Genomic DNA, 23031 nt, shown 5'->3' with positions numbered 1-23031 from the left:
GCAGAAAGATCAACAAAGCCAAGAGTTGGCTCTTGGAAGGACCTATAAAATTGATAAACCTCTGGTGAGGCTGATCAAGAGGAAAAAGAAGACACAGTTAACATGTATGTTAAAAACATAGTATTAAGTTTTTAAAAGTCAGATACAAAAGAATAAATTTCTAAGTTTGGCATTCAGAAACAGGCAGAAGTAAGTGATATTGTTAGGGAAGCAGATTTAGGTGGAAAAATTATAAAGAGTAAGGAAGTGTTTATCATACAAGTCAGTGTTTACCTCAGAGGGGCAAGCAGAGTGTCACGATTGAAAAGTGGCTTTGTATGGGTTCTGGTGTGCTCATGTTCTTCACTGGGTAGTAGTTATAGAGGTTCACGCTATAGTATTTTAAACTATATATTACATTTTACTTTTCTGTTCTTTCATAATAAAAAGGTTAAAATAATAAATAGGCATTCTGCATCCAGGTTTTTGTGGTACACCCATCATTTACACTATTCTTTTCGCCAGACAGGAATATTCTCAACCTGCCACGCCGCTTTTAAGAGAATGCTCATCCTAGCCTGAAGGTTTCCAATGCAAGAATTTCCAAAGAGTAGGAGTGACCCACTGGTAGATGATACAACTCAATAACCTGTAAGAGACCTAGTCCAAAGAAATGTACCTGCACCTCACTTAATTTAAGCCAGTCTGTATGTACGTTTTGACATTGAGACTCCACTGTCCATTCCCTCTTACCAGGCACCCAAATACAAAAGCCCACGGGACGAGGCTGATAAATAAATGAGTGAAGAGGACCAGGTTGAAGACAACAGGAAATGAATGGGGACTCTGGCCAGACAGAGCTCGAGTTCTCTCTGAAGGGCAGCTATGGCCCAGTTTTAGCCGATTACGGACTTGCAGAAATTTGGGAACGATGTTGCCAGATCTTTTGATTGTTTTTTTTTGAATAGGTGGAAATCTGAATTTTAATGTGAAATCACCTGATTTTTAAGTGTTGGTTCAAGAGTATTTTTTCTCCAAAATACTCCATGAATCAAACCAAACTTGTGTCTGGGCTACTTCCAGCCAAGGGCTTTTGGTTTATAGCAGTGACTCCAAGGGCCATGCGGATTGGAGATAGAGAATGATGTATAAAAATAATTTAATATCACCAAATGCCTAAGTTTTCTCAATAGAGCTTGCACCGAATATGTGCTTGTATAATTCTCAGTTCCAAAACTAAAAGAAACTCACTGAACCAAAATTCACACATTACAAAAGTCACTTGTGGTAATAATTTTCTTAATGGGACCTGGCTGTCTGTGCAGAGGAGCTAAGAACTTTTTACCATAAAGAATTTTATTCAAGGAGTTGATTAAAACTGCTAAACAAACAGTAGTATCACACAAGGTAATTTCTTTTAGAACAGCAACAGATGAGGTTTTAAAGTTGATTTAAAGGGAATGCACAAGCTTCTTCATGGGTTGAATCTCAAGAAAACGTGCTCCTATTTAGACATAGCAGGCATTTTTGAAGTATGGTCCTAGGACCAGCAGCATCAGTGTCATCTGGCAACTTGCTGGAAATGCAAATTCTCAGACCTCACCCTAGACCCGGTTAATCAGAAACTCTAGGGGTAGGGCCCAGCTATCTGTGTTTAACAAGAATTCCAGGGCATTCTGATGCGTGCTCCAGTTTGAGAACTGCTGCTCTGTAGTTTGTGACTTATTGTGAAGAATGACTTTAGAAAATTGTACTTGGTTATATTAAAGTTTCAAGTGTATTTTTTTTGTCTTGGGATCCTTTGTTCCTTCAAAGGATCTAAATGTTCCTTCAAAGAATATCTTTAGTTTGTTGTAGTCTATTTTGTTAAATTTATTCCTAGATATTTTATTCCTTTTGATGCTATTGTAAATGGAGTTGTTTTCTTAATTTCTTCTTTAAATTGTTCATTGCTAATATATAGAAATACAATTGATTTTTGTATATGCCTCTGGTCTCCTGCAGCCTTGCTGTACTTAGTAATCCTAAGAGTTTTTTGTGCATTCCTTAGGCTTTTCTATATACAAAATCATGTCATCTGCGAACAGAGGTAGTTTTTTTTCTTCCTTTCCAATGTAGGTGGATGCCTTCTATTTCTTTTTCTTGCCTATTACGCTGACTAGAATCTCCAATACAATGTTGAATAGATGCAGCAAAGTGGGCATCCTTGTCTTGTTCCTAATATTAGTGAGAAAGTTTTCGGTCTTTCACCATTAAGTATGATTTTGGTGCTTATTGATGCCCTTTAGCAAGCTGAGGAAATTCTCTTCTATTCCTAGCTTGTTGAGTGTTTATTATCATGAAAGAGTGTTGAATTTTGTTAAGTGCTTTTTCTGTGTCTGTTGAGATGATCATGTGGTTTTTGTCCTTTATTCTATTCATTGGTGTATTACATTGGTTTATTTTCATACGTTAAGCCAGCGTTGCTTTCCAGGGAATAAATCCACTTTGTCGTGGTGTATAATCCTTTTTATATGTTACTGGATTCAGTTTGCTAGTATTTTATTGAAGATTTTTGCATTTATATTCATAAGGGATATTGGTCTGTAGTTTTCTTTATTGGTGATATCTTTTCCAGTTCTAACATCAGGATAATACTGGCCTCATAGAATGAACTGAGACATGTTTCCTCCTTTTCTATTTTTTGGGAGAGTTTGTGAAAGATTGGTTAATTCTTCTTTAAATGTCTAGTAGAATTCATCAGCAAAGCCATCTGGTCTTGGGCTTTCTTTGTGGGAAGTTTTTTGATTATTGATTTAATCTCTTTACTTTTTGTGTCTATTCAGATTTTCTGTTTCTTTTTGAGTCAGTTTTCATACTTTGTATCTTTCTAGAAATTTGTCCATTTCATCTTCTATTGTCTATTTTATTGGCATGTAATTTCTCATAGTATTTCCCTGTAATCATTTTTATTTCTGTAAGGTTGATAGTAAGGTCCCTTCTCTCCTCCCTGATATTAGTGATTTGGTCAGTCTAGATAAAGGTTTGTCAATTTTGTTGCTCTTATAAGAGAACCAACATTTTATTTCTGTTCAATTGTTTATATTTCCTTCTTTCTCCTTGCTTTGTGTTTAGTTTGCTTTTTTGTTTTGTTCATAGGGTGGAAAGTTAAGTTATTGATTTGAAATAATTTTTCTTTAACATAGGCATTTATAGCTATAAATTTCCATTTATAGCACTCCATTCATTGCATCTCATAAGTTTTGGTGTGGTGGGTTTTTTTTTTTTCACTTTCATCCCTCTCAAAGTATTTTCTAGTTTCCCTTGTGATTTCTTCTTTGATCCACTGCTTTTAAGAATGTGTTGTTTAATTTCCACATATTTGTGAGTTTCCCAAATTTCTTTCTGTTATTGATATCTAATTTCATTCCATTGTGGTCAGAGAACATATTTTGTATGATTTCATTTGTTTCATTCATTGAAATGTGTTTTATTATGTATCCTGCAGAGTGTTCCATGTGCATTTGAGAAGAATATGTATTCCCTTGTTACTGGATACAGTGTTCTTTAGATGTCTGCTAGATCCTGTTGGTATATAGTGTTGTTCAAGTCTTCATTTCCTTGCTGATCTTTTGTCTGATTATATCCATTATTGAAAGTACAACATTAATATTTATTCTTAATGTTTGTTGTGTGTTTTTCCCTTCAATTCTGTCAGTTTTTGCTTCATATATTTTGGGGCTGTGTTGATAGGTATACATATGATTATAATTATTACATATTTTTGATAGATTGACCCTTTTATCATTACATAATGTCCTTCTGTGTCTCTAGTAACAATTTTGTCTTAAAGCCTATTTTGTCTGATATTAGTATAGCCTCTTCAACTGACTCTCTTTTGGTTAGTACTTACATGGAATCTCTCTCTTTTTTTAAACAACCTTATTGAGATATCATTGACCTAAAAATTGTATATATTTAAGGTGTACAACTGGATGTTTTGATATACATATATATTATGAAATGATCACCACCACCAAGCTAATTAACATATTCATCACCTCTACATAGTTACCATTTTGTATATGTATTGAGAAATTTAATGTAAGATCCATCCTTTTACTAAATTTCAAATATACATTATTGTTAACTATCATCAGTCTGCTGTACATTAGATCTCCAGAACTTATTCATTGTGAATAATTGAAACTGCATGGAATGTCTTTTGCTATTCTTTTACTTCCAATCTATTTATCTCTTTGAATCTAAAATGAATGTCTTGTAGGCAGCATATAATTGGATCATATTTTTTTGTGTTTTGTTTGTTTGTGTGTTTTTTGGTGTGGAGGGTTGGCCCTGAGCTAATATCTGTTGCCAATCTTCCTCCTTTTGCTTGAGGACCATTGTCCCTGAGCTAACATCTGTGCCAATCTGCCTCCATTTTTATATGTTGGATGCCACCACAGCATGACTTGATGAGTGGTGCGCAGGTCTGTGCCTGTGGAGCACACAAATCTAACAACTAGGATGCTGGGCCAGTCCCTGGATCATGTTTTTTTAATCCATTCTGCCATGTCTGCCTTTTAGCTGGAGTGTTTAATTCATTTACATTTAATTACTGATAAGGTAGGATTTACATCTGCCATTTTGCTATTTGGTTTCTCTATGTGTTATGCCTATTTTTTTCTGTATTACTCCATTGCTACCTCTTTTTATGTTAAGTAGATATTTTCTAATGTCCCATTTTAACTCCCTAGTATTTTATTTTACAATGTGTTTTAAAATTATTTCTTGGTGGCTGCCTCAGGGATTACAATTAAAATATTGGTGTTTAACAATAAAGTTTGATTTAACATCAACCTAATTTCAATGGTATACAAAAACTTTGCTCCTGTATACTTCTGTTTCCCTCCCCTTTCTTTGTGCTTACTGTCACACAATTACATCTTTATACATTATGTGACAATCAACATAGATTTATAATTATTGTTTATTCATTTGCATTTTAAATCACATAGGAGAAAAAATAATTACAAACAAAATATATATTTATTCTCTCTTTTATATTTGTCTATGTAGTTGCCTTTCCCTGTGTTCTTTATTTCTTTGTGTGGATTTGAGTTACTGTATAGTGTCCTTTCATTTCAACCTGAAGGACTCCCTTTAGTATTTCTTACCAGGCAGGTTTTCTAATGATGAATTCTCTCAGTTTTGGTTTATTTGCGGATGTGTTAATTTCTCCTTTAATTTTGAAGGTTAGTTTTGCTGGACTTGGAATTCTTGGTTGACAGTCTTTTTCCTCCAGCACTTTGAATATTGCATCCCACTACTTTTGGCGCCTGTAGTTGCTGATAGAAAATTGGTTGTTGATGATCCCCTTTGTGTGGTAGCTTGTTTCTCTCTTGCACTTAAAAGATTATCCCTGTTTGTCTTTTGGCAATTTGGTTATCATGTGTCTAGGTGTGAATCTCTTTACTTTATTCTACTTGGAGTTGATCTTCTTGGATGTATAGATTAATGTTTTTCATCAAATTTGGAAAGTGTTCTGTTATTATTTCCTCAAATATTCTTTCTGCCCTTTTCTCTCTCTCCTCTCTTCTGGAACTCCTATTATGCATATGTTGGTACGCTTGATGGTGTTCCATGGGTCCCTGAGGCTCTGTTTATTTTTCTTCATTCTTTTTTCTTTCTGTTGCTCAGAGTGGAGAATCTCAGTTGACCTGTCTTCACATTCACTGATTTTTTCTTCAACCTGCCTAAATCTGATGTTGAATCTCTGTGGTGAATTTTTCAGTTGTACTTTTCAACTCCATAATTTCTCTTTGGTTCTTTTTTTTATAACTGCTATCTCTTAATTGATAGTCTGTATTTTGGTGAGGCACTGTTCTCATACTTTCTTATAGGTGTTTAGACATGGTTTCTTTTAGTTCTTTGAACCTACTTAAAATAGCTGTTTTAGGGCTGGCCCCGTGGCGTAGTGGTCAAGTTCAAGTGTTCTGCTTTGGCGGCCTGGGATTCATGGGTCTGGATCCTGGACGTGTACGTACACACTGCTCATCAAGCCCTGCTGTGGCAGCGGCCCACATACAAAAGAGAGGAAGACTGGCACAGATGTTAGCTCAAGGACAATCTTCCTCAAGCAAAAGGAGAAAGATTGGCAACAGATGTTAGCTTAGGGCCAATCTTTATACATTGCTTCCTCACTAAAAAAAGCTGTTTTAAAGTCTTGGTCTAGTAAGTTCCTCAGGGACAGTTTCTATTGTCTGTTTTTGGCTTTTTTGAGGCCCGAACTCAGGATCCAAACTAGCGAACCTGAGGCCACCGAAGTGAAATGTGTGAACTTAACCACTGTGCCACCAGGCCGGCCCTTCATTTTTGTTTTATGTCTGTATGTGGGACATACTTCCTGTTTCTTTGTGTCTCTGGTAATTTTTTGTTGAGAACTGGGTGTTTTAAATAATATAATGTGGCGACTCTGGAAATCAGATTCTCTCCTCTCCCCATGGTTTATGTCGTTGCTCTTTGCTCTTGTTGTTGTTGTCGTTTGTTATTTAGTGACTTTTCTGAACTAATTCCATTAAGTTTGTGTTCTTTGTCCTGTGTGGCCATGAAGTTTCTGCTCAGTTAGCTTAGTGGTCATCTGATTATTGGGCAGAGATTTCCTTAAATGCCTAGAACCAATAAGTCCCCCTAGTCTTTGCTGAGGGGCTCTATGTGTGTTTTGGGGCATGCTTTCAATGCTCATCCTGGCAGTTAAGAACTCTGCCTTACCTTGCATCTGCTGATTGCACAGATCCTCAAGGTCAGCTAGAGGTGAGAGCTTAGGGCCTTCTCGGATCTTTTCTGAGCATGTGCACAACTTTGGGCATGAACTTAGCCCTGTGCCTGTGTGTCGTCTTCTAGATCCCTAAGAATACGTTGGAGCTTTCCAGAGGCTCCTGTGGTGTTCCCCAGATTTTCCTTTTAAGCTCTTTGGCTAGCTTATTGTTGCTCCAACTGTTACCTGCCGCCTCAGGAGACTACGATGTTAAACAACGGTCACTGATGCTTTTCAACGACTAGCCCTCAAAAAAAGGCCTTCAGCTGGGCAAGCTCTGAGTCACATCAAATAAAGACAACATGCGAGGGGTCTTCCTGGGAACCACCAAACAGGTGGCAATTTTCTGAAAATGGAGCTTTGAAAGAGCTCCAGCCCCATTCTGCCCTTTCCAGTGGCTGCCAGGCCAGTTTTCATGTGATTGTGTGGTATTGGTTTTCAAGGCTAAGTGGAGCTCAAAGGGGAAAGGGCATGGGAATGGGGCAAGGTAAAATGCCACAAAGCCCATTGTTTATACTGAGATTCAGCTGTTTTTCTTGAATAAATACTCCTCAGATCTTGTCAGTGTTCTCTTTCTTTTATGGAGGAGAAGATTTACAGAAGTCCTTACTCCATTATTATTGCTAACGTCACTATATGTCTTTTTGTCAGGTATTTTCTGTATTTATCAAGCCCTATTTAGCAATAATAGTAATATTTTTAAAGTAATAAATGCATAGCATTTCTATTGCCCTTTATAAGCCATTCTTTGTCAGTGATTGAAGTCATGAAATCTTTTTTGTATCTCAGTGTGTGGGAGACAGGCACAGAGTCACATCCTCATTTTAGAGATCAGCAGACAGTCTCAAAAAGGTGATGTGTTTTGCCCAGTGTGGCCAAATTACTCTCCAGTTGTTTGTTGACTCCCAGTTATCAGTTTCTTTCCTTTTGCCCAGTTGACTCCAACAGAAGTATGATTTGAGTGTGTGAAGAAACCAAAATATATTACTATTTTACTCTTTTAATACAGTTGTGTGTTGCACCACAAGAAGTTTAATTAAAATACTAAAGTGTTGGGACTTTTATTCCGTAGTCAGTTATGGAATAGGATGTTAATGTTAAAGCTATTTGATGTTTTGCTTTGAAATCTCCCACATCTTCTAAATTACTGTTGTGCCCATTTTGCATTTGCCTGAGAATATTGTATACTATACAACGACTGTAGGGAAAGAACAAGAGGCTTGTCTGTTCTATATTTTTGGCATGCCGGTAATTATCCTGATTAATGGTGTAGTTTCTGACATAACATTGTGTATCTTGAACTTGGATCTGTCCTTATTTTTTAAAGTTTGGCCTTGTAAATCCTTCCTGTGTCCAACAGAGTAAGTTTACAGCAACAGATTTAGTTAGGATGATAGCTACGTTTCCACATGAAGCTGTTTTCTCATCCATTATCTGATTTATCTCACTGACATATGTAGAACCAGAAACAAAGTTATTGAACATCTCTTTGATATTTGAAGATGCCGTCAACTCCTCATTACCAGGGACGGAAAGGCAGAGCATTTCCTTCAATCCCTTTGGCAAGTCAATGTGCCATGGAGAGTGGGGCCAGAGAACATGAAAGGGAAGAAAAGATCACAGGGAGTGGGATTAATCGGGGAAGATTTCCTGTAGGAGGTGATCCTTGAGCTGAGATTTCATGGAAAGCGAAGATCTCATTTGATGGGGAAGACAGGAGCTCACTGTAGGTGGGGTAGCACCAAGAGGGAACAAGAAGGGACTGAAGCTTTTCCAAGCTGAGGACCCTGTGGAGGAGCTGGGAGCAGTGGAGGTGAGACAGTGGCACTGGAAAGGCTGCCGACACCAGGGGTTTTTTCCATCTTCTTTGATTCTTTTTTATTGTGGTGAGAGAAATGCCAGGACACCAACAGACAGAAACTGATAAAGGGGTTTCCTGCTCGTTATTCAAAGTGGGGCTTCTGCATCCTGGAATGGCTCCCTCAGCAATAGTTCTGGAAAACAGAAGCTTTGCCCTCAACTCGGAGCAAAGCCTCTCCAGAAGACTGGGTGAATGGCTGTCCCTAAGAGGGGAATGCTTTGGCCCTTTGCTTGTGGATTCTTCCAGGATCAGAATTCATGGTGGCTTCCAGCCATACTCTTTTATTACCATATCTGGGACATTGGGCAAGCTTTTCTTAAGTTCTTGAAAAATCATGACACATGTATATTTTTAAATTGTCAAGTGCAAGTAAGTAAAATTTCTTTTTTTTTTTTTTCTGCTTTTTCTCCCCAGTATATAGTTGTATATTTTAGTTGTGGGTCCTTCTAGTTGTGGTAACAAGTAAGTAAAATTTCTAAACAACAAACTTTAAATAAGAGGTTTGCAGACGCTGCATGTTCCCTTCCCCCTTTGAAAATACATAAGCTATTTTTTCAGGCAAGTTGCACAGTTCCTGGTGACCTTGTTTAAGAGTAATAGACGGGAATTGCAAACTGTGAATCCCTTCTTCTTCTCATGAAGTGAAAATTATTGTGTGCTGTTGTCAGGAGATCTTAGACCCTGTGAAAGGCGTTCTCCAGGGAGTTGTTCAAAATTGGAGGGTTCTGGAGGGACTTAAATGCCTGTCTGGAGAGTAGGGGTTTGATCTAGTAAATCCCAAGAAGAGAAGTGATATTCCTAAAATCGTGTTTTAAGAAGTGATTCTACTATCTTTGTCCGGGGGTGGGCAGTCGTATATGTCACGAATAAAGATAACCTAGCCTTACAAAACAGTTAAGTAAGAAAAATCGTGTCCATCAGGAAAGGATCCATATCCTTGTACTAAAAGAGTCATTATTATTTCTCTACTTAGCAAAGTCTCCTACTACCTTTAGAATCCTTGTAACTTACCAAAATGTAACATGTACACTTCTTGGGACCATGTACTGTGTAATTCACTTAAGAGGTGTGATATCTTTTATGTAGATTGACAGGTTGTTGAGGTGCTCAAATTCATTGTGATAGTATCTTCTTTTTGGATAATTTAAAACACATTTTTCCCTTTTAAGAAGGTTAAGCTATTTGTAGGGGAAAAATCCTCATGCCTTTTATAAGCTGCTTATACTTGTAACACAGATTAACTTCCCAGCACATAAAGGGAATACTGGAAAACCCTTGCATAGTTAAATATGCCCCTGGAGGATTAAGTTTTCCACATATTTTTCAAGCCAGAGCTATTAATAATGTTTCAGCATTAAACTTTCTTTACATCCTGATTATGGAACAGCCCTTACTCATTCTGCCCTTGCTGTTAGTTTTTCCACTGTCAAGATTTCCAGCACTACAAAACTATCTGTAGAAACATAGGCTTGAGATCTGAAACTTTAGTTAAGGTATAACAAAGTATCATCTCTGGCATTCTTTCTTTTTTTTTTTTTTTTAAGCTTTTGTCCATTTTTCAAACCTGTTTCTTCTTTTACCTTACTGGAAACCTGGCACAAAGTAGCTGTTTAGTGAGCTTAGTGGTTCAGTCAGAAATAAATCATCACTAAACACACAGTGTTCATCATTTCGAAAAAGATCACTTAATTTCTGTGCACATTACTCCTGAGATAACATTCTGGTTTGTAAGGAATCTCATTATTACCAAGGAATTCAGTTATCAAGTGCCTTTTTATCCAGGCATTGGGTTGTCACATTAATTTACTGTGGCTAATCAGCTGAAGGCTTTACTTTGTATATGCCTTGAGGCATGACGGTCACCCCACTCCTCCAGCCCTCCAGGATCCTGTCTATCTGTTCCCTCCCACCTGCAGGTCTTGCCTTACCAGCCTTGGGTCCCTTCATTAATACTCACCAGAACCTCAATTCCTTTGACCTCTGTCTTTGTTACCCTTGTCCTGTTAGTGCCCAAGCTTAGATGAGTCCTTGACCACTTTTCTCCCAGAACATTTTCTGTCCTGAGCAGGGGCCTCAGATTACCCAGCTGTCTTCTGTGCTGCTCATCAGCTTCCTTTCTCACATCTGCCACATGGCTGTCCCAGACCATCAGCACCCTGCTCAAGCTCCATGGCCACCCCTCCCCGACTCTGGCAGCAGATGACCTTGCTGCCTGCTGTTTAGACCCTGGGGCTCAGCCTCTGGTTCCCCACGCTCCTAACTAATGACTTCAGCAGCTTCGCCCGTAGCTTCCTGTGCCTGAGGGAGGGTGACCCCTCCTTTCTAGCTCCAACTTCTTTGTCAGGACTTTAGAGTTCTTCCTCTTCTTAGGCCTTTCTCCAGCACTGAAAAAAACCAAATTAAAATTTTATTATTATTTAAATAAGTAATATATGCACATGGCTTTAAAAATTGAAGTAGTATAAAAGAATATACAGAGGCAGATACTTGATGGCAATTTTGTGTGTGTGTATTCTTCCTGAGATATTATACACATGAACAAGCATATTCACATGTACATTTCCCTCTCTTCCTCTCTCGTCCTCCACCTTTATTTTTAAAATTTTAATACTAGAAACACCGTCTTGACACTGCTGTTTAATATCTCTGTGTCTTAGAAATCAGTTTGTATCAGTACTGTAGAACTGCCTCATTCTTTTAATGGCTCCCAATTATGACCTTGATTGTAAATATACTGTAATTTAGTTAATCAGTCCCCTATTAAAGGTAGTTGTTTTTAATCTTTCGTTGCTGCAAACAGTGTTGCACTGAGCATCCTTAAACATCAGCCTTTGTGCCCATGCAAGCAGGGCACAAGCAGGAATGGTGTGGGCATGCTGCTTAAGAGTCAACATTTGTGTCATCAGATTTCTTTTAAAATGTTCACTCTGTAACTGAAAGATAATTGAATATGAAAGAATATTGAAAAAAAGGAAAATCTCAATTCCCCAGCCCTCAAAAACAAAACAAAACAAAACTTTGAAAAAAGTCTTTAAAGTGGAATTGTTGGATTGAGGGTTCATACATTTTCATTTCTGAATAGAGAAAATTTTTTAAAGATGTTTTTCTATTTGTTGTGTTATTGCTTCTTCAACCTTTCTGTTCATGTGATTGATTTCTTGCATTTGTCTTCAATATCTGCTGTCTTTTTGAAACATTTATCTCTTTATTTTTCCTGAGTTCTGAGAGAATTTCTGAGGCATTCTGGTTTGCTGTTTACTTTCTGCAATTCACAGTTCCTGTGATCATTGACTTCCTAAACGTAATTATCGTTTATTTGCTTCTAAGTCCTCATACTTCTAACCAGTCAGTCAAGACTACTGGCCTTTTATCTTTTGATCTTTTTATTGAAGGACAGCATATATACAAAAAAGTGCTTGATAGTTTTTCAGAAAGTACGCCTTTGTAACCAGCACCAAGACAAAGAAATAAATATTACCAGCACCCCAGAACCTCCTGTGCCCCCTTCCAGTTACAATCCCTCCATGGGTAACCACTCTCCTGACTTCTAACACTGTAGATTCATTCTGCTTTTTTTTAACTCTATATAAATGTAATACGGTACATACTGCTTCTCCATTATTTTGTTTAACATTATGTTTGTAAGAATTATCTGTCTTGTTGCTTGTAGTTTTAGATTGTTTTCACTGCTATATAGTATTCCATTGCATGAACAAACCACAGTTTATTCATTCATTCTACTATTGATGGACACTTGAGTAGTTTCTAGTTTGGGGCTATCATAAATAGTGCTGCTGAGGACACTTTTGTTTGGGTCTTTGGATGCACATCTGTTCACATTTTTTTGTTGGCTGTATATATCTAGGAGTAGAATTGTTTGATCATAGGGCTTATACATGTTAAACCTCTAAAATAGTTGTCTCATTCTGCACTCCCATGAGAATCCTGGTTGTTCCACATTCCTGTCAGTACTTGGCATTTTCTGTCTTTTTCATTTTGGCCATTCTGGTAGGTATAAAGTAGTATGTCATTGTGGTTTTAGTTTTCATTTCCCTGATCACTTGTAATGCTGACCAACTTTTCATGTGTTTCTTGGCCATTTGGGTATCCTCTTTTTGTCCCTCCTCCCTAAGCAGGCTTAACACCTCCCCAGTCAAGTCAAACTGAGACCTAACTGTAGTGATTGGTCTAGTGGCCAGAGGGGCTTTGGGGGAAGATCCTGGAGAATGCATTGTCTTGTAGGTCACCTGCCTCATTTGATGCTTCTCGTGTAGTCTGCAGGTTAGGGAATGGGAGTGGGCCACTTCTGCACACCCAAAGGCTTTAGAGGAGTCAAGTTTTGCTGTGGTTAGATTCTCATTCCTAGTCTCATCCCATGTCTTCCTTATTAGAACCCTGACTTTGGTGTTGGAAACTGACCATGCCTGAGCAGTCAACCATTTCTAAAGTTCTGCTCCTTTTATTTTTATTTTTTTTATTTTACTTAGGTCATAATAGTTTATAACATTGTGAAATTTCAGGCGTACCTTATTATTTGTCAGTAACCATATATATGTTCCCCTTAATCCCTTCTGCCCATATCCCAACCCCCTTCCCCTCTGGTAACCACTAACCTGTTCTCTTTGTCCATGTGTTTGTTAATCTCCCGCATATGAGTGAAATCATGCAGTGTTTGTCTTTCTCTGTCTGGCATATTTCGTTTAACATAACACCCTCAAGGTCTATCCATGTTGTTGCAAATGGGACGATTTTGTCTTTTTTTATGGCTGAGTAGTATTCCACATATGTATGCCACATCTTCTTCATCCATTCATCAGTTGATGGGCACTTGGGTTGCTTCCATGTCTTAGCTATTGTGAATAATGCTGCAATGAACATACGGGTGCATAAGTCTCTTTGAATTGTTGATTTCAAGTTCTTTGGATAAATACCCAGTAGTGGGATAGCTGGGTTGTATGGTGTTTGTATTTTTAACTTTTTGAGAAATCTCCATGCTGTTTTCTGTAGAGACTCCACCAGTTTGCATTCCCACAGCAGTGTAGGAGGGTTCCCTTTTTTCCACATTCTCTCCAACACTTGTTGTTTTTTGTCTTGGTAATTATAGCCATTCTAACAGGTGTAAGGTGATATCTCATTGTAGTTTTGATTTACGTTTCCCTAATGATTAGTGATGTTGAACATCTTTTCATGTGCCTATTGGCCATCTGTTTGTCTTCTTTGGAGAAATATCTGTTCATATCCTCTGCCCATTTTTTGATCAGGTTGTTTGTTTTTTTGTTGTTGAGTTGTGTGAGTTCTTTATCTATTTTGGAGATTAACCCATTGTCAGATATATGATTTGCAAATATTTTCTCCCAGTTGGTATGTTGTCTTTTCGTTTTGTTCCTGGTTTCCTTTGCCTTCCAGAAGCTCTTTAGTCTGATGTAATCCCATCTGTTTATTTTTTCTTTTGTTTCCCTGCCTGAGTAGACATGGTATTCGAAAGGATGCTGCTCAGACTGATGTCACAGAGTGTACTGCCTATATTTTCTTTCAGGAGTTTTATGGTTTGATGTCTTACCTTCAAGTCTTTAATCCATTTTGAGTTAATTTTTGTGAGTGGCATAAGATAATGGCCTACTTTCATTCTTCTGCATGTGGCTGTCCAACAACATTTTTTGAAGAGACTTTCCTTTCTCCATTGTATGGTCTTTGCTCCTTTGTTGAAGATTAGCTGTCTGTAGATGTTTGGTTTTATTTCTGGGCTTTCAATTCTATTCCATTGATCTGTGTGTCTGCTTTTGTACTAGTACCATGCTGTTTTGATTACTATAGCTTTGTAGTATATTTTGAAGTCAGGGATTGTGATGCCTCCAGCTTTGTTCTTTTTTCTCAGGATTGCTTCAGCTATTCAGGTCTTTGGTTGTCCCATATGAGTTTTAGGATTCTTCATTCTATTTTCATGAAGAATGTCATTGGGATCCTGATTGGGATTGCATTGAATCTGTAGATTGCTTGAGATAAAGCGGACATTTTAACTGTGTTTATTCTTCCAATCCATGTGCATGGAATATCTTTCCATTTCTTTATGTCATCGGAGATTTCTTTGAAAAATGTCTTAGAGTTTTCATTGTATAGCTCTTTCACCTCCTTGGTTAAATTTATTCTTAGATATTTTATTCTTTTTGTTGTGATTGTAATTGGCATTGTATTCTTGAGTTCTTTTTGTTTTGCTTTGTTATTAGAGTATAGAAATGCAACTGATTTTTGTAAGCTGATTTTTTACCCTGCAGCTTTGCTGTAGTTGTTGATTATTTTGAATAGTTTTCTGATGGATTCTTTAGGATTTTCTATATATAGAATCATGTTTGCAAACAGCAAGAGTTTCACTTCTTCCTTGCCAATTTGGATACCTTTTATTTCTTTTTCTTACCTAATTCCTTGGGCCAAAACTTCCAGTATTTTATGTTGAATAAGAGTGGTGAGAGAGGACACCCCTTGTCTTGTTCCTGTTCTCAGAGAGATGGCTTTCAGTTTCTCATTGTTAAGTATGATGTTGGCTGTGGGTTTGTCATATATGGCCTTTATTATGTTGAGGTGCTTTCCTTGTATACCCATTTTATTGAGAGCTCTTTATCATAAATGGATGTTGGATCTTGTCAAATGCTTTCTCTACATCTATTGAGATGATCTTGTGGTTTTTATTCCTCATTTTGTTAATGTGACGTAGTACATTGATTGCTTTGTGGATGTTGAACCATCCCTGCATCCCTGATATAAATCCCACTTGATTGTGGTGTATGATTCTTTTAATGTATTGCTGTATTCAGTTTACCAATATTTTGTTGAGGATTTTTGCATATGTGTTCATCAGTGATATTGGCCTGTAATTTTCCTTCTTTGTGTTGTCCTTGTCTGATTTTGGGTTCAGGGTGATGTTGGCCTCATAAATGAGTTAAATGTTCCATCTTCTTTGATTTTTTGGAATAGTTTGAAAAGAATAAGTATTAAATTTTCTTTGAATGTTTGGTAAGATTCTCCAGAGAAGCCATCTGGTCCTGGACTTTTATTTTTTGGGAGGTTTTTGGTTGCTGTTTCAGTCTCATTACTTGTGTTTGGTCTATTCAGATTCTCTATTTCTTATTGATTCAGTTTTTGAAGGTTGTATGAGTCTAAGAATTTATCCATTTTTTTCTAGATTGTCTAGTTTCTTGGCTTATAGTTTTTCATAGTATTCTCTTTTAAGCCTTTGTATTTCTGTGGTATCTGTTGTAATTTATCATCTTTTATTTGTAATTTTATTTATTTGAGCCTTCTCTCTTTTTTCCTTAGTGAGTCTCGCTAAGAGTTTGTCAGTTTTGTTTATCTTCTCAAAGAACCAGCTCTTAGTTTCATTGATCCTTTCTACTGTTTTTTTGTTTGTTTGTTTCTATTTCATTTATTTCTGCTGTAATTTTTATTATTTCCCTCCTTCTGCTGACTTTTGGCTTTGTTTGTTCTTCTTTTTCTAGTTTTGTTAGTTGTAGTTTAAGATTACTTATTTGAGATTTTTCTTGTTTGTTAGGGTGGGCCTGTATTGCTATGAATTTCCCTCTTAAGACCACTTTTGCTGCATCCCATATGAGTTGGTATGATGCGTTTTCATTTTCATTTGTCTCCAGATATTTTTTAATTTCTCCTTTAATTTCTTCATTGATCCATTGGTTGTTCAGTAGCATGTTGTTTAGTCTCCACATATTTGTCACTTTCCCAGTTTTCTAGTTGCTAGTTTCCCAGATTTCTAGTTTCATAGCATTGTGGTTGGAAAAGATGCTTGATATTATTTTAGTCTTCTTAAATTTATTGAGGCTTGCCTTGTTTCCCAACATATGGTCTATCTTTGAGAATGTTCCATGTGCACTTGAGAAGAATGTATATTCTGCTGATTTTGGATAGAGTGTTCTATATATATCTATTAAGTCCATCTGGTCTGGTTTTTCATTTAATTCCACTATTTCCTTGTTGACTTTCTGTCTGGATGATGTATCCATTGATGTAAGTGAGGTGTTGAGGCCCCCTGCTATAATTGTGTTGTTGTTAATTTCTCCTTTTAGATCTGTTAATAGTTGCTTAATGTACTTTGGTGCTTCTGCGTTAGGTGCATATATATTTGTAAGTGTTATATCCTCTTGGTGGAGTGTCCTTTTTATCATGTATATTGCCCCTCTTGATCTCTCATTGCCTTTTTGGTCTCTCATTGCCTTTTTTATCTTGAAGTCTACTTTGTCTGATATAAGTATGGTAACATCTTCTTTCTTTTGTTTGCCATTAGCTTGGAGTATCCTCTTCCATCCCTTCACTCTAAGTCTGTGTTTGTCTTTAGTGCTGAGCTGTGTTTCCTGGAGGCAGCACATCATTGGGTCTTATTTTTTAATCCATCCAGCCATTCTTTGTCTTTTGATTGGAGAAGTAAGTCCATTTACATTTAGAGTGATTATTGGTATATGAGGCCTTAATACTGCCATTTTATCTATTGTTTTCTGTTTGTTCAGTATTTCCCTTGTTTCTCATCCCATGTGTTTCCAACTGCCAGTTCTGTTTGGTGATTCTCTATGATGGTTTTCTCAGTTTTCTGTTTATTTATCATTTGTGTCTCTGTTCTGATTTTTTGTTTAGTGGTAACTGTGAGGTTTGTATAAAAGATCTCATAGATGAAATAGTCCATTTTATTTATTTATTTATTTATTTTTAAAGATTTTATTTTTTTCCTTTTTCTCCCCAAAGCCCCCCAGTACATAGTTGCATATTTTTAGTTGTGGGTCCTTCTAGTTGTGGCATGTGGGATGCTGCCTCAGCATGGCTTGACGAGCAGTGTCATGTCCATGCCCAGGATCCAAACCAGTGAAATCCTAAGCCACTGAAGCGGAGTGCGTACCTAACCATTTCTTATATATGGGGCTCTTGTGGCGATTAACTCACTCAGCTTTTGTTTATCTTGGAAAGTTTTTATTTCTCCATCATATATGAAGGATATTATTCTTGGCTGAAAATTTTTGTCTTTCAGTATTTTTAATATATCACTCCACTCTCTCCTGGCCTGTAAGGTTTCTGCTGAGAAATCTGCTGAAAGCCTGATAGGGATTCCTTTGTAGGTTAAGTTATTTTCTTCTGCCTTGCTGCCCTTAATAGTTTTTCTTTGTCATAGACTTTTTGTTGGTTTTACTAATACATGCCTTGGAAGTCTTTTTACATTGATGTAATTAGGAGTTCTATTATCTCATTTACATGTAATTCCAGCTCCTTCCCGAGGTTTGGGAAATTCTCAGCTATTATTTCTTTGAACAAGCTCTCTGCTCCTTTCTCCCTCACTCCTCCCTCTGGAATACCTATAATACTTATGTTGCATTTCCTAATTGAGTTGGACATTTCTTAGTGAATTTCTTCATTTCTTTTTAGTCTTAATTTTCTCTCCTCCATTTGCAGAATTGCTCTTATTTCTGTCCTCTAAATTACTAATTCTATCCTCCATAATATCAGCTCTGTGTTTTTAAGGACTTCAGAGTTGGTTTTTTTTTTTATCTCATGCATTGTGTTCTTCTTGGGTTTTTTAAATAGTTTCAGTCTCTTTTGTGAAGAATTCCCTCTGCTCATTAATTTTATTCATGAGTTCATTGAACTGTTTTCTTGTAACTTGTTGAGTCTCTTTATGTTAACTATTTTGAATTCTCTGTCATTTAGATTGTAAATTTCTGTGACTTCAGGATTGGTTTCTGGGTACTTGTCATTTTCCTTCTGGTCTGGAGTGTTAATATATTTCTTCATGCTGTTTGATGGTGTGGACTTTTGCCGTCGCATAGTGGTAGTATCTGGTCACAGATTCCACGTGCCACTACTGGGGTAGGGGGAGGGCATGAGCTGTGTTTTCTGAGCCCACCACAACCCCTGGCAGTTGTGCCTGTCCGTTGGAATTTGTGCCAATAGGGATCTCTGTGTCTGGCTGCTCCTGCTTCAGGCATTCTAACAGGGATCCTCTGCTGTGGTCGATTGGCTGAACTGATGCACCAGGCGGGATAGGGGATGAGGCGGCACCTTCTTTCCCACCCACTCTCTTGCTCTGCACCCCCTGGCTGCCCACTTGGGCTGCTCAGCTTGGTGAGGGTGTTTAGCCACCTTGGTGTGGAGCATTGAGGGCCAGGAAGCAACTCTGAGAGCAAAAGAGTTCCCACAGAGGGCTGCCTTTTCCTCCTTCTCATCTCATAGTTGCGCACTGGCTACTGTGCAAGGTCCTGTGCCCTAGATCACTGCCACTGGGGAAGGAGACGAGTGGGTATTCCCCTTTTTGAAGTGCCTGGTGATATTTATTTTTATATTTTTAAAGTACTGTTTTTTAAAATACATTTGGCTAGCTGATAGGTCACATTTTCCATCCTTTTGTCCCTCCCTTTCCCTTAATCCTTTAAAATTTTTTTCTTGGCTCTTCTCTTGCCTGTTATTTTCTTTCCTAACAAGTGAACTTTAGAATCAGTAACCCCAAGTCTTCTAGAATTTTAATTGAATTTGCATGTGACTTATTTTGTTTGAGAAAAATTGTCATCTAAATTAGAGGATGATAAGGGGCTGGCCCCGTGGCCAAATGTTGAAGTTCGAGCGCTCGGCTTTGGCAGCCCAGGGTTTCGCCGATTTGAATCCTGGGCATGGACATGGCACTGCTCATCAGGCCATGCTTAGGCAGCATCCCACATGCCACAGCTAAAAACAAAAAAAGAAGATTGGCAACATGTTAGCTCAGGTGCCAATCTTTAAAAAATAAATAAATAAATAAATTAGAAGATGATGCTGTCATTCTAAGAAATAAAAAATGATAAATACTAAGCCTTCCCAGGTGTTGCTCACCAGATTGCTTATATCAGTTGTGATTATTATCAATTGATTGATTATCCCCATATTTATTTCTAGTTTTGGTTTCATTTTTGACAGGTGCTTATCAGAAGTGAAAATCTTTTACTATGCATTTAAAACCTGCAGCTCCTTTTAAAAAACATAAATGTTTTACAGGTTCTTGATCAATATGAACAAGAAGGATTTAATTTCCTAGCGAAGGTGTTTAATTCCTCACATTCCTTCTTAGAAGACTTGACTGGCCTTACATTGCTGCATCAAGAGACCCAAGCTGCTGAGGTAAGAATAAAACAAGCTTTCTGTCCTGTGGACTGATATGTTTGAAACTTATTTGATGTTCAGATTTATGGAAAAGGAAGGAAGCAGTTAATTATGATTTTTTTTCCTTAGAACAAACATCAATAAATAAGTCTGCTAGTTATCAGAGGAGAAGGAACCTTCTGCAATTGCTGGATGCTGATGTGTGCAGGTTGTTGTATAGTGGGTGCCTAATGCACAAAATTGCTGATAAAGGAAGTACAGGCTATTGATTTCCAAACACCTGTGGTCCTTACTGCAGAACAGCATGCCTGTGGCCATTGAAGAGTTGGCTCTAATGTCCTTATATCAAAATGCAAATCAGGGAAGACATGGGACTTTGGCCATCTTCTTCAGAGAGAACATGCCTGGCTTTTATTTCACAATTTGATCAGTCTTCATAGGCCACTGAACCCCACCATGAAATTGCTTCCTCAGTTACAACCCAAGAGAGTTATGTTTTGCTTGTCAATTAAAACATTTCACAGATCTGAATTTCCTGGGTCACTATAATAGTTTTTTTTTTTTTTCAAAGACTGCGATTGAAAACTGGATTATCATTTTGTTTTTCCAAATGCTCTCTGTTCTTAGAAAAGCATGTTCTCTATATGATGTGGGGCTATTTGGATCACTCGACAAAATGGACAGTTCCTCAAAATGGATGAATGAGATTAAATCAACATCTCTTCCCCTCAGTTACCTGGGTGAGGAAGCTCTTAGGACAATGTGGCCTATCACAGTGTTTCTACAGGCTACATAAGGAAAACGTTGTGGGCCTGTGTCTTGTAGGAGTGGAACACTTGCAAAGTTGCCATTAGGCCTGTAGTCCTATTCATTGATTACTGCCCCACCTCCACCTGGGACTGTGTATCCTCACCATTGGGAGAGGCCCCACTGGTCAGTGAGTAGATGGTCAGACCCAACACTGGACTAGCTGGTGGTGAAAAGGCTGCTGTTTGGAAGATTGGAGCTAGCACCAAGAATAGGAAAACCATGTGGAAATACTAGAGTCAAGTTATTTGGAGCTTTCAGCAGATTTGGGATGAGATTTTTAGGCATGCCAGGGAGGCAAGATAGTGCGTGTCTAGTGCTGGACTTAAAACTGAGACTGGTTCTTCTTTAACTTGCTTTGGTGATCTCTGGGCATTCAACAGATATAGTCTTCCATTTATGACCAATAGTTAGACTCACATAGAATCTCTTAGCTTTGCTTTCAGGAGATGAGTGGCATCTCTGCAGGCCTTTAAGAGACTTTGAGATTTTCTCCATAACTGTGATTGGATTCCTAGACAGAGTTCAGAACATTACATTGATCATGGTTGCCATTTTGTCTTTTAAACAGCACTGTACTGCCTGATAATAAGGGAAAAATAACTTAAAGGTCTTTTCAACCATGCAATTGTTTGACTAGTTGGCTAGGGGAATTTTTCTGCCCAGCTAGAAATAATTCATATACTTATCTTTAGTTGGCCAGAAGAATTGCAGCTCAAATTGACCCCATATTTCACTCTTTTAAACAGAGCAGATGCTAGGATAATGAGCCAATTCCTTGATAAATCTGGTTTGTTTTGCTTTTTAGTTGGTCAAACATGAATAGCCTTTTCAAAGACTCAGGAAGAGACAGGGAAGTTTAAGAGAACAGTAGTGACTAGATGGTGGGGCAGGAGGGGGCATGGTTTCATCCACATGTCTTGAGATTTCTTTTTGAAGTTTTCCTCCATTAAATTATAATTTTGGAATCATAAACCACACATCAAATTTTAGATTAGAGTTGGTAAACTGATTGGCCTATGGGCCAGATATGGCTTACAGGTGTGTTTTGTTTGGCCTGCCCTATGTGTTAAATTCTGAGTAAATCCAATGTTTAAAAATTATGAGTTTTACGTAAAAATTTGTATTTTCCCCTTTCCAACCTTCTTGAAAAATCAGATCTGGCAACCCCAGGCCTGCATCCCTTAGTAGCGATGGTTAGCTAGAGCCAAGAAGCAAATTTTTTAGATAAATAATGCACTTGATACAAAATTTTAAAGGTATAAAAATATTCTGTATGGAAAGGAAATCTTCCTTCTGCACCTGTCCCTTACCACCTGCTTTCCTTCCTGGGGAGACACTGTTGTAATTTTTTTTTGCTTAGAGGTGTTCTTTAGGTGATGTTCTCCATTTAGATGATGATGCTCAGTTGATGACCCTTATTTGGTACTGGAATTTGCAACCCCTGTCTTAGAAAACGATCATTATTTTTCTTAAAAAACTCTAGATAAGACCTATTTTAAGATAATGCTCCCCAGAGGATCTCATAGCAACAAAAGCCATTGTCCTACCTACATTATTTTACTTTACTGTAAAAAAAGTGTGTGTGTAAATAAATATGTACATCAAAAAAATATGCACATATCTGTGTAAAGGTAATGTTTTGATTTCTATATTTGATTCCCAGTGCATTTACAGATGTTCAGTAATAAAAATACAAACTTCTGCCTCCCATATAGAAAGGTCCCAACTTATTTATTTTAGCATTGAAATCAAGAATGCCCAATTAATTCTCATCCTGAGCTAACTGGTTTCATCCATCAACATTGGAATTGCAAAAGATTCAACCAGATAAATATGTGACAGTATCATTTTATACATTGTTTATGAAATATGTTTGTACAAATACTGTTTTTTAAAAAAAAAACCTTTCCTGAACATCTTTTGAAAGTTTGATAGTAGGGCGCTGTGCTAGTAACTGAATACGGAAGTTAATGAGATGAGCTCATAGTCTGGTTTGAGAAACAGACGTGAAGAGTGAACTCCAGCATCATCAGAAATGGTTTAGTCGTTTATCTGTTAAGTGCTGAGAGAGCAGTTACTCCTGCGCGGGGGCGTAGGAATGTCAAGGAAAGCTTCACAGGGAAGGAAACAAATAGTCCTGTTAGTCTTAAAGGATGAGTAGGCTCTCTTTAAAAATAGAAGTTGGATTTGAGCAAGGAAAGGCTAGGGAGGTCAAGGAGGACGTTCTAGGCTGGAGAAAGGTCTCGGAGGCCAAGAGTCTGTCGTGTGTCACTCGGAATCGTGAGCATGTCGTTGGAGCCAGAGTGACCTGAAGTCAGATAATGTGTTTTTAGTAACAGCTTTATTGTGTTATAACTCACATGCCATGAAATTCATCCTTTGAAAGTGTATAATTCAGTGGTTTTTAGTATATTCACAGAGTTGCTGAGCTACTATTACTGGTAAGTTTAGTACATGTTCATCACCC

At 37.6% G+C, this 23031-nt stretch overlaps 1 protein-coding gene across 13 annotated transcripts in view; it reads left to right on the top strand.

Annotated features, from left to right (window-relative positions):
• Positions 1 to 23031, top strand: part of ATG7 (autophagy related 7) — a 350405-nt gene that overhangs the window by 206971 nt on the left and 120403 nt on the right. For 11 of the 13 annotated variants that reach the window (XM_070574735.1, XM_070574734.1, XM_070574741.1 and 8 more), the window contains one exon: positions 19650 to 19772. In XM_070574735.1, the coding sequence (XP_070430836.1) occupies positions 19650 to 19772 (123 nt within the window). Of the gene's footprint in view, positions 1 to 19649; positions 19773 to 19883; positions 22278 to 23031 lie in introns of those variants that run through there. The other 2 variants (XM_070574739.1, XM_070574740.1) reach the window with 2 other exon arrangements.

This window comes from Equus przewalskii, chromosome 15, assembly GCF_037783145.1.
Source record: "Equus przewalskii isolate Varuska chromosome 15, EquPr2, whole genome shotgun sequence".
Lineage (NCBI taxonomy): Eukaryota > Metazoa > Chordata > Mammalia > Perissodactyla > Equidae > Equus > Equus przewalskii.
The sequence above is the reverse complement of the archived record's forward strand: the minus strand, read 5'-3'. Positions and strand labels throughout refer to the sequence as shown.